Here is a 12769-nt window from a genome sequence, read left to right on the forward strand (position 1 = left end):
GGAGGCGGACAAAGCCACTGGATAATGTCACAGGCGCTGGATAAAACCATAGGAGAGAAAGAATAATGCCACAGAACACAGAACAGGTGTTTTAGAATCCCAAATCATAAGTGACAGGACGAAAGATGGAATAAGCCGATCATGATAAAGAGAAGAAGTAACGTAGCCAGAAAGACGTAACACAAGACAACACAAGGAAGAATATATGAAAGAAATAACAAAAAAAGAAACACAAGAAAAATAGTGAATAAAGATGTAACCAGTAGAATATGAAAGGAATGAAAAGATAGAAAAAAGGAGTAAGAAGAATGAAGGAACTGTATGAAAGAATAAAAACGTGGGAAGGAAAAAAAAAGAGGGACTTCCTAAATAAGTTCAAAGGTATAAGGAAGGAAGAATAATATAGGGTGTTCCAGAAGACTGTCTTTATCTCCCTCCCTGCCTGTCTGTCTCCCTGCCCCCTGCCTACTCCCTGCCTGTCTGTCTCCCTGCCCCCTGCCTACTCCCTGCCTCCCTCCCTCCAACTCACAGTGTCTCAGGGAGGGAGGGAGGTAGGGACATTATTCTAGGACACCCTATAAATGGGAAATATAAAAGAAAGAGTAATGGCCAGAAAGAGAGAGAGAGAGGGACAACAACACCAGGTTCTATCATGTGTATAACAGGACCTTAACTGAAGACTTCTATTAATTTCCCTTGGGTGAACTGAGGGACTCCAGCACCCTACAGCAGGATATTTACCACTGGCATTCAATCAAACATCAGACTGGGTGCCACCTCCTAATCCTCCAGAGTCAAGAGATAGACACAAATATAAAATAATAACTTTTTAACTACGGTATGAAAATATAATCGTAATATATTACCTGTGAATGTGAATAATCTTGAATGTTTTAAATGTTTCGGGAAAAATTTGAGAGAAATTGTATGTTTCTTATCATCTAATGTTGATAATTTATGTTTGTGAGTGTCCGAGGGTCTTCATCATTAATCACCACTTGTGTATAAGATCCCCACTGAGATGAATACGATCCTCTGGCGTTAACCTGATGTAATATTAAACGTGGCGTCCCCATAGTGGAGGTTAGGGGAGAGCTATAGAGACGAGCTGGAGAAGGGACGGGCTAAATAGAGCAAGTAAGTATATCCTCTCTTGTTATATAATAAGTGTTAGAAGTTTATAGACAACTAGATAGATCGGAAACTTTAAGGTAAAATGACAGAGAGACGGACAAAATAGATGTGAAATTCAAAAAGAACGAATTTAAGATGAAAAGGAAAACATTTAGACTGAGCAGCTCCTCCTTGTGACATGTTTATCTCAGACAGATCAATACAACCATGACTATATACGAAGGTTTCTAAGATTTGTTGTCACTAACTCTCTCTGGGGAGTTTGTGCTTCATTTACCTCACGACTAACGACAATGACCAGACTTCCTCAGCAAATGTCTCGAACTTTTTCCCTCGGCTACCAGTTGACTGTGTAGAGACGTGAACGATTCAAAAGACCTTGGAGAAGATTTTTTTCATGGGTATGTCCTCTCATCTCTGCCCTACTGTCGCCCACCATACTAAGAGGTTGACTTAAGAACGCCAACAATCAATTCGTCCGTGCGTTCGGAATCTGTTAACACGATAACTCGAACAAATACCGACGAAACCTAACGAAATTTAGCAAATATTGAATAACATAATGAAATATCGACCAGTTCGAACATCAGTATCTTCGATCGTGAAAGTCCAGAGCACAATTTATGTCTCTTGTAATTTGTTTTGGCGCGAAAGGAGAATTTGTCTACCTCGCTTCTGTTATTGTAAAGAAAACACCAAGTCGCTTTTTCACTGTGTCAATCTCCGCGTGTGTTATACCACCATCACCTCTCCAGTTACTGCCTGTCAGGGAATTAACTACTTTTTCCGCGTGTGAAGTGTTTACATAACAACGCCAGTCTTCATTATTGGATATTTGTAACCTGAGCTGTTGATGTGTCCCGTCCTGCCTGGTGATGTGTCCCCTCCTGCCTGGTGATGTGTCCCGTCCTGCCTGGTGATGTGTCCCCTCCAGCCTGGTGATGTGTCCCGTCCCGCCTGGTGATGTGTCCCCTCCAGCCTGGTGATGTGTCCCGTCCCGCCTGGTGATGTGTCCCGTCCTGCCTGGTGATGTGTCCCGTCCGCCTGGTGATGTGTCCCGTCCTGCCTGGTGATGTGTCCGTCCTGCCTGGTGATGTGTCCCGTCCTGCCTGGTGATGTCCCGTCCCATGGTGATGTGTCCCGTCCGCCTGGTGATGTGTCCCGTCCTGCCTGGTGATGTGTGTCCCGTCCTGCCTGGTGATGTGTCCCCTCAACCTGGTGATGTGTCCCGTCCTGCCTGTTGATGTGTCCCGTCCTGCCTGGTGATGTGTCCGTCTGCCTGGTGATGTGTCCCGTCCGCCACGGTGATGTGTCCCGTCAACCTGGTGATGTCCCGTCCTGCCTGGTGATGTGTCCCGTCCTGCCTGTTGATGTGTCCCGTCCGCCTGGTGATGTGTCCCCGTCCGCCTGGTGATGTGTCCCGTCCTGCCTGGTGATGTGTCCCGTCCTGCCTGGTGATGTGTCCCCTCAGCCTGTTGATGTGTCCCGTCCTGCCTGTTGATGTGTCCCGTCCTGCCTGGTGATGTGTCCCGTCCTGCCTGGTGATGTGTCCCGTCCTGCCTGGTGATGTGTCCCTCAGCCTGGTGATGTGTCCCGTCCTGCCTGTGATGTCCCGTCCTGCCTGGTGATGTGTCCCGTCCTGCCTGGTGATGTGTCCCGTCCTGCCTGGTGATGTGTCCCGTCCTGCCTGGTGATGTGTCCGTCCCGCCTGGTGATGTGTCCCGTCTGCCTGGTGATGTGTCCCGTCCTGCCTGGTGATGTGTCCCGTCCAGCCTGGTGATGTGTCGGTGATGTGTCCCCTCCAGCCTGGTGATGTGTCCCGTCCCGCCTGGTGATGTGTCCCCTCCAGCCTGGTGATGTGTCCCCTCCCGCCTGGTGATGTGTCCCCTCCCGCCTGGTGATGTTGAGGTGTTAACCGTGTTTCTATCGGATGTTATTTCGTTATTCTTCTTTACTGGATGTTGGTGTTATTACGGTGTCTGTTGGACGTTGTTACTTTGTCAGTATTACTCTCTGCTGAACACTACTGCCTTATCAACGCCGCTCTGTCCACCACTAGTCGTCAACAATGCACTCCACAAGTAACGTCACTCGTCTTTCTACACAAAATAGACAAAGCTCAACCAGAAATTGCTGCGGAAATCAGAGAGGCCAGCTTAACACATGACGTCCTGTGGCTAAATTAATCAACAGCTGCAAATATTCCAGTTTTTGGCATCAGTGTTCCTGACGCACCTGTCGAGGGACGATGTGTTGCCATTATGATTAACGAACGAACAGGTAACGAAGGATATTGATAAATAAACGAATATATAAGATGACTCATACTAATCATAATAAAATGACTAATAAAAACAAAACAAATAGGTAATAAAAAATAAAATTATGTGAATGAATTAACAAATATACGTATTAAAATTACATAAAAACTAATTAAGGAATGAATACGGTCATAAAGATGATATAAATAAGTTAATTAATAAATATTAATGATGAATGTTTTGAATTAGGAAATTACTGAATAAATTATATAAATAAGTATGTAAATATCATAAAAAACATAATAGATAAACAATAAAATAACTGAATAAATGAAGATAAAAATAAACATTAACAGATAAACTAATTACTAAAACAAATGAGAAACAAAAGAAAAATAAACCAATCTAAAAATAAACAAGTAACAACGAAACAAAATAACAACAAAATAAAAAAAATTAAAAATAAATATTAGTAGACAATAATTATAAACAAAATAGAAAGAAAAAGAAAATTTGATAAAAATACGAATCAGTGAATTTTAAGGTAGGATGGGAAATAATGTTGTGTGTTTATGGGAGTGTTTACATCAGCTGTGTGTGTGTGTGTGTGTGTGTGTGTGTGTGTGTGTGTGTGTGTATGTGTGTCAAGCAAGATTCCTTTTATAAATAGATGAAGGGAATGGGGAATGCAAAAGAATAAAACTAATAAGGAGAGAGAGAGAGATAACCCCATCACTCTCACTCCCCTTCCCTACACATACGGGGTCGGGGAGGGTAGAAGTCGGGGAGGTGGAGGTCGGGGAGGTAGAAGTCGGGGAGGTGGAGGACGGGGAGGTAGAAGTCGGGGGAGGTAGAAGGGGAGCCAAACCTTTTTCACTTTAGCTAATCATACGCCCAATTACCGAGGTGTGGCACAGTAGTTACAGTAAAAGCCCAAGTTAACCCCTCTATAATGTACGGGATGGTAGGGGGAACTGACTTAGAAGTTACTGAGGCAGGAGGAAACGCTACAGGAATCATAAATAGGAATTATTTTATTTAGTGTGTCATAATGCACTACAATGAGATGCTATATAATGCGCTACAATGAGATATTATATAATGTAGATGTATAATGTATTAAATAGATCATTGAATAGATTTTGTTTATGTTTTATTATATACAAGAAAGATGAAAGAATTTATTGTGGCTTTACTGAAGAATAAACTGAAGGATAGATGGAATAACTTTAACTTTATCTACACATAATGAGACGGGTAGGCATGATATATTTCGAAATTTGATTGCGTTTTAGAAGATGATGAAGTATGATGAAGTATGATGAGTTATGTATGGGTAATATACTGAGATGGATGATAGGTGGAATTGACTTAATTTATCAACGCTGCTGATATGTGACAAATGGGGATATTTCTGTCTGTGTTTTATAAAAAAATAACTATATGTAATTTGTATGTAGATAACCGGGTAGATGTGTGTGTGTGTGTGTGTGTGTGTGTGTGTGTGTGTTTACATGTACGTACGGTATGTGTGTGAAGTTTTATGTACGTTCGTATACATACGCACATGTATAGGTGAATGTGTTCTACCTAAGTGTACAGAGTGTGTGCATTTGAATGGGACAATATTCTTTTCCTCTGAGAAATATCACTACTGGCAAATGAGGAAGATTAAACTGTGGCAACTCAGAACGGTGAAACTATAGGAACTTACTGACCAAGTTTTTTGAGAAGTGGATTGTGTCTCTGAAGGCATGGGAGAGAAAAAGAGTGTTTTGTAGGAGTGGGAGAGGTGTTAAGGGAGAGAGGGTAGTGAGAGTGAGAGAGAACAAAAGGGAGAGGAGGAGGGGGGGGAAGAGAGAGATATGTGGGGATAAGAAAGAGAGAGAGAGACGACACTAGATAAAGCTGAGGTGGGTGTTTGAGAGAGAGAGAGAGAGAGAGAGAGAGAGAGAGAGAGAGAGAGAGAGAGAGAGAGAGAGAGAGAGAGAGAGAGAGAGAGAGAGAGAGAGAGAGAGAGAGAGAGACTAGATAAATTGAGGTGGGTGTTTGAGAGAGAGAGAGAGAGAGAGAGATAGAGAGAGAGAGAGAGAGAGAGAGAGAGAGAGAGAGAGAGAGAGAGAGAGAGAGAGAGAGAGAGAGAGAGAGAGAGACGTGTGAGGCAACTAGAGGGAAGATAAGAGTGTGGTTTGGGTGATGCCTAGAATAATGAGGTAAGTTACGTGAGGGAGAGAGCGAGGGGAGGGACGATAACTGCGTGTGTGTTATCACGGGAGAGTGAACGTGGTGGGGAGGTCATCTGATATACATATATATATATACATGTGTGTGTGTGTGTGTGTGTGTGTGTGTGCATCTCTGCATCATTTTAATCGTGTATGAAATAATGTATTAAGCTCAATATATTACACATGAATCTTTAATATAATCAATGTACACGTCAAACGATACCTTCCCTACGTTGGATTACACACTTAACATGTCAGTATTTACAGCATTTTGTAATCAGGTTCACTGCATATTATTAATTACCATCAACTAACTCACTAACTACTACTAAGATTGTTTTTTTTAGTCAGAGCGAAAAATTTCCACCTGGACAAATGTATTATAATTTATGATTGGTGAAGGTAGACAATGTATGATAATTTATGATTGGTGAAGGTAGACAATGTATTATAATTTATGATTGGTGACGGTAGACAATGTATTATAATTTATGATTGGTGAAGGTAGACAATGTATGATAATTTATGATTGGTGAAGGTAGACAATGTATGATAATTTATGATTGGTGAAGGTAGACAATGTATTATAATTTATGATTGAAGGTAGACAATGTATGATAATTTATGATTGGTGAAGGTAGACAATGTATGATAATTTATGATTGGCGAAGGTAGACAATGTATGATAATTTATGATTGGTGAAGGTAGACAATGTATGATAATTTATGATTGGTGAAGGTAGACAATGTATGATAATTTATGATTGGTGAAGGTAGACAATGTATTATAATTTATGATTGGTGAAGGTAGACAATGTATGATAATTTATGATTGGTGAAGGTAGACAATGTATGATAATTTATGATTGGTGAAGGTAGACAATGTATGATAATTTATGATTTGAAGGTAGACAATGTATGATAATTTATGATTGTGAAGGTAGACAATGTATTATAATTTATGATTGGTGAAGGTAGACAATGTATGATAATTTATGATTGGTGAAGGTAGACAATGTATTATAATTTATGATTGGTGAATGTAGACAATGTATTATAATTTATGATTGGTGAAGGTAGACAATGTATGATAATTTATGATTGGTGAAGGTAGACAATGGGCGATAATTTATGATTGGTGAATGACTTTGTGAGTTAATCTGTAAAAACCGCGTTAAGGATTTTGGTTTTGTGGTGTAGACATAACTGGAGGGGGGGGGGAGGGGATAGAAGGAGAAGAAGGAGAAGAGGAGGAAGAGAGGGGAGAAGGGGAGAAGAAGGAGAAGAAGGAGAAGAGGAGGGAGAAGGTGGAGAGAAGGGAGAAGAAGGATGAAAAGGATGGAGAGAAGGGAGAAGAAGGAGAAGAGGAGGAAGAGGGTGGGGAGAGAAGGGAGAAGAAGAGAAGAGAGGAAGAGAGGGGAGGATGGAGAGGAGAAGAAGGGAAAGAAGATGAAAAGGAGGGAGAAGGTGGAGAGAAGGAAGAAGAAGAAGAAGGGATGGAATGAAGGAGAAGAAGGAGAAGAGGAGGAAGAGGGTGGAGAGAAGGGAGAAGAAGGATGAAAAGGAGGGAGAAGGTGGAGAGAAGGGAGAAGAAGAAGAGGATGGAATGAAGGGAGAAGAAGGAGAAGAGGAGGGGGAGAAGGAGAGAAGGGGAGAGAAGGGAGAAGAAGGAGAAGAGGGAGAAAGGATGGAGAGAAGGGAGAAGACGGAGAAGGGAGGAGGGAGAGGAGGGAGAGAAGGGGATATTTGTACACCCGCCCTCTGTGTACTGTACAGTGTATGTATACTTTTATTATGTACTGTACATTAATATTATCCCTACCAAGCTTTACCTACCTCAAGCTTCACCTTCATCAAGCTCCACCTCCGTTAAGCCTCACCCTCACTAAGCTTTGCCTATATTAAGCTTCACCCTCACTAAGTGTCAAATATCATAAAGCTTCACCTTCACTAAGCTTCAGTAACATTAAGCTTCACCCTCACAGAGTTCCAGCAACATTAAGCTTCATCCTCACTAAGCTCTACCTATATTAAGCTTCACCCTCACTAAGTTTCACCTACCTTAAAGCTTCACCCTCACCAAACATCAACTACCTTAAAGTTTCACCCTCACTAAGCTTTACCTACATTTAAGCTTCACCCTCACTAAGCTTCACCTACCTTAAAGCTTCACCCTCATCAATCTTCATCTACGTTAGAGCTTCACCCTCACTAAGCTTCACCTACTTTTAAGCTTCACCCTCACCAAACATCACCTACCTTAAAGCTTCACCCTCACTAAGCTTCACCTACTTTAAAGCTTCACACTCACCAAACATCACCTACCTTAAAGCTTCACCCTCACTACTCTTTACCTACTTTAAAGCTTCACACTCACGAAACATCACCTACCTTAAAGCTTCACCCTCACTAATCTTTACCTACTTTAAAGCTTCCCCCTCACTAAGCTCCACCATCCTTAAAACTTCCTCCTCAGTAAGCTTGAGTTACATTAAGCTTCATCTTCACCAAACATCACCTACCTTAAAGCTTCCCTCTCACTAAGCTTAAGTTATGTTAAAGCTTCTCCCTCACTAAGCTTGAGTTACAATAAGCTTCAACCTCACCATGCATCACCTATCTTAAAGCTTCCCCCTCACCAAGCTCCACCATCCTTAAAATTTCCTCCTCACTAAAGCTTGGTTTACATTAAGCTTCACCAGCATTAAGCTTTACCCCTGACTTGTAATTAAGCAACACCCAGATCTCTCGTCTACTCTTATAAACCATTCAGAGATTTTCGGTGAGGAGAGTGTGTCGGTGAGGAGAGTGTGTCGGTGAGGAGAGTGTGTCAGTGAGGAGAGTGTGTCGGTGAGGAGAGTGTGTCGGTGAGGAGAGTGTGTCTGTGAAGAGAGTGTGTCGGTGAGGAGAGTGTGTCGGTGAGGAGAGTGTGTCGGTGAAGAGAGTGTGTCGGTGAGGAGAGTGTGTCGGTGAGGAGAGTGTGTTGTTTTTTGTGGGTTGCTATTCCCTGGTCTCAACACTGTTCATTCATCCCTTCCCTCTGAGCCGGAAGTAGATGGGATTGTAGCAGGGGTGAGGAGGAGAAGGAGGAGGGGAAGGAAGAGGAGGAGGAGGAGGAAGAAGAAGAAGTTAAGTAGGAGGAAGATGATTGAAGACGCCGGAAGTGTTCAAGGAAACCGAAGGAAGGAAACTACTCTTGAAAAACATCCCCCTTAACTTATGATACAAGATACTCATATTAATCTTTTACTTTCCTTCAATGTACTCGTGAATGACTCGCTCTTGGTCACCGTGGAAAAGTTTTATCATAACTAAAAAGGAAATCATTAACTCACACACAAATTTGATAATTTTGACTTGTTGACGGTTTCATACACACTCGCCAATGATAATTTTTACACTATCAGGTATACGTGTTGATGGTGAGAGAGAAGGGAGAGTTCATTGAGTCTTAGGTGGTTTAGCAGTCTGACAACAACGAGGAGAAGAGACATAATCACCAGGAGCAAAAGAGGAGAGGGAGTAGGCGCGAGAACTTCAGGAACCTTTTGAAAAATTTTCTATAAGTTCAGAGCCTAAAGTTTACCAAGTCTTAAGCCAGGTTACTAGGTTGAGGTATTTTGGTGCTGTTGTTGGGGTTAAAAGTCACATATAAGGAGAAACGACTCATATTGAAAGCCACTTATATAATGAAAACTTTCTCTTTCGTGTTTGTGTAAAATATGTTAAATCCGATTCGAAATTGCGACGTCGTATTGACTCGTATTTTAGTTGATTCCAAGAACTTTTGTGCTCAATAACAGATGATTCCTACTATCAGGGTGGAGAGAGAGAGAGAGAGAGAAAGAGAGAGAGAGAGAGAGAGAGAGAGAGAGAGAGAGAGAGAGAGAGAGAGAGAGAGAGAGAGGAGAGGATGAGGGTAGAGCGAGAGGGAGGGAGAGCTGATTAGTGGAGGAGAGGGAGGGAAAGAAGAATTGAATGAGAGAGGAAGGAGGAAGAAGAGATAACGAGAGTGAGAGGGGTGAAGGAAGGGGTAGAGGCAGGGGAGAAGGAGAGAATTACTGAGGGGAAGATGGGAGGAAGAAAGGGGTCGAGGGATAGGAAGAGGAGATAACAAGGGGAGAAGAAGGTGATGAGAGTGAAAGCACAGAGAGGAAGAAGTAATTAGAGTGAAAGAAGAGGAAGGGATGGGTCCAGGGCGAGGAGAGGAGAAGGAAGAGAAGGGAAGGAAGAAGAGAGCGAGGAAGAGGAGAAGAAGAAGAAGTAAAGAGGAAGAAGAAGTAAAGAGGAGGAAGAGGATGGAGAAGGAGGAAGAAGATAAGGAGGTGGAGTTGAAGGAGGAGGAGGAGGAAGGGGAGGAGATGTAACGAGAAACGAATCATTAGAATGGGGTCACACTGGACATAAATTCACCCATGACACACGCACGCACGCACACACGCACACACACACACACACACACACACACACACACACACACACACACACACACACACACACACACACACACACACACACACACACACACACACACACACACAACGGGAGTGATTCTTAAAGTAGGGATTTATGAAACAGTATTTACTGGTGAGGATTTAGAGGAAGAGAAGAATCACTTTCGAGGGATTTGTCTGGGAGAGGGACGAGGAGATACGAAGAGAGATTTATAGAGAAGGATTTATTTGGAGAGAACATTGAGAAGTGTCTCTTGGTTATCAGTGAAGGAGATTTATTATCGTAGACAGACACAAGATAAAGTGTACTCTGTGTGGGTTGTGTGGATTTGTATGTTATTGGATTACTTCTCTCTGAGTGGGGGGGGGGTGGAGGAGGGGGGATTTATTTGTTGATGGGCCATTTAGACAAGAATTTATTGGTCAATTTATTTAATGGATTTAATGTATTTGGAAATCATGGTTGAGAACGATTTGTAAGGAACGAACCAACGTGTGTGTGTGTGTGTGTGTGTGTTCTTTCTGCATTTCCACAGCTTTGAAAATACTAGAGCTGAAAATTGGTAGGGAGGTGCGTGTGGCCTAGGGAATGGTTGTGCAATATTTCTTGTCCTTTACCACATACCTCTCCTCCATCACCACACCCACACACTTTTCCTCACCACACCTACTCACCCTCCCTCACCACTCCGTCTCCAGCCTTCATAGGGTGAGGACGTCGGCGCTGGCCGTGGTCTCTTGGCCATGGAGACAGCTGCCAACCTGGTGTGTCGGGCCCTCCCTTTTCCCATCTCCTCCTCCCCATCTTGAATTGAATTGAATTGAAACAGTTTATTTAGCCATAAAAACACAGATACAGAGTGGATAATAATAACAATATTAACATGGCTGAGCCAGTTGAGAACCTGAGCTCTCTTTTAGGCACCTGATATATACTATACATTTATCTCAAGGAAGTATTATGTAACATTTAGTATCATCTGGAATAGTACCGTAGCATGGAGGTAATAAGAACATCTCATAATGTTACGTCGGTTATCACTTCAATATTTATTTATTTTATTTATTTATAATTAAATTTTCTTTTATTTATATTATAAGTACATACATAAATTATAGTGGAATTGAAAAACATAAGTATAATGGGGGAGCAGTACAACATGGGCTGTACAGTATTAAGGTTGAACAAGAAGACAGAGCTGTCAGGATTATGTTTAGTTGGCAATGGATTTATCAACATCCTCCACTAACAGTACAGTGCAAAGATTGACCATCAACCCACAACTGATATACAAAAGTGACAATTTCAACTCAAAATAAACAACTGTTAGAGCGACAACCAGTGCTTAGCGGTCAATGTTGACCTGGCCGGGCCAGACACACCCTGTCCACCGTACACTCACCACCACCAACACTGATGAGAAGCCAAGAAAGACTCCTAACTACACCAGGAGAGAAATGAGGACTCCCTACTCCACCCAGGTGAGGAACAATGAATTCCTAACTTCATCACATGAGGAACAAGAACCATCTCCAACACCCTGTGTGAGCTGAAGGACCTACCCGGACCACGTGGTACATCTGCAGCTGTAGTGAGGTAGCGGCTTAACACCCAGGTACAACGCCATCAAGACAGTGGGCGCCAACATCAGGTCACAAGAATGTTTAAGAGTCCAGCTCAAACATTACCAGATCTATAGTTAATCTATATGTTGACTCTTTCTTCATTATATTTTTGTATTGAAAGCTTTTGTCAATCAAGTGACTCACTCCCACCATATGTAACCTATCACCTCTGTTCACTGTAAATTTTAAGCCTTCGGGCTGCCATGTTATATTAATAAACCGTTAATTATTATTATTACTATTATTATTATTCACACCCAAACACTCTCCCACACCTCGCCCACACACTCTCCCACACCACGCCTACACACTCTCCCACACCACACCTACACACTCTCCCACACCACGCCCACACACTCTCCCACACCACACCTACACACTCTCTCACACCACACCCACACACTCTCCCACACCACACCTACACACTTTCCCACACCCTCACCACACCCACACACTCTCCCTTACCACACCCACACACACACTCTTCCACCCTCTCACCAAAAGCAAAGACTCGTACATTATCTCAAGAATGAAAAGCAGAACGCCTGAAGGAGTTCTTGTTTGGCCATGAAGGAAGGTGTTCGTGTGTGGAGGCGTGACCGCATGCCACAGCTTGGCCAGGAGACCATCACTTGTGCACTTCCCAACAGCTGGCCGTACCTCACTCCCAGCTTAATATATCTCCCGGGAAACTGTGGCAGCTAACGGAGGCTGTCTGAGTAGTAGTGCGTGCAGGCAATAGGTGGAGCTAGGTTAGGTTGAGTTTGGTTAGGTTGAGTTTGGTTAGGTTGGGTCAGGTTGAGTTTGGTTTGGTTAAGTAGGGTATAGTTTGGTAAGGTTAGGTTAGGTCAGATTTGTGTCTCTTCTTCACACATATACCAACTTTTTTCCTCAGGTTTATCTATTATCAGTACCTTGGTTTATTTCTTTTTTGTTTTTACACATATTTTTCATTATTCCCTCATTATACCTGTTAGCTAATGTACTAATTGTTATTTCTTCTCTGGTTTAATTTCTTTCATTATTATTCTCCTCTTTGGTCTTGGTCTAATGTCTTAATCATGTT

The 12769-nt window shown here is 42.5% G+C and overlaps 1 protein-coding gene across 1 annotated transcript; it reads right to left on the reverse strand.

The window, feature by feature from the left end:
• Positions 1 to 1958: 1958 nt before the first annotated feature.
• LOC121865435 (filaggrin-like) lies at positions 1959 to 3394 on the reverse strand. The gene is made up of 2 exons (XM_042364842.1): positions 3370 to 3394; positions 1959 to 3028 (listed from the first exon to the last, which is right to left on the reverse strand). The coding sequence occupies exons 1-2, from the start codon at positions 3392 to 3394 to the stop codon at positions 1959 to 1961; spliced, it is 1095 nt and encodes a 364-aa protein (XP_042220776.1).
• Positions 3395 to 12769: the final 9375 nt, after the last annotated feature.

Source organism: Homarus americanus, unplaced genomic scaffold (assembly GCF_018991925.1).
Source record: "Homarus americanus isolate GMGI-L3 unplaced genomic scaffold, GMGI_Hamer_2.0 scaffold56388, whole genome shotgun sequence".
Taxonomy (NCBI): Eukaryota; Metazoa; Arthropoda; class Malacostraca; order Decapoda; family Nephropidae; genus Homarus; species Homarus americanus.

What these genes read in the sequence shown, in the direction of transcription:
- LOC121865435 (XM_042364842.1), bottom strand. Translation starts at nt 3,394, where the DNA reads ATGGCAACACATCGTCCCTCGACAG. An exon ending in AACACATCGTCCCTCGACAG is followed by an intron (nt 3,029 to 3,369) that starts GTGCGTCAGGAA and finishes CAACATCACCAG; the next exon opens with GCGGGAGGGGACACATCACC.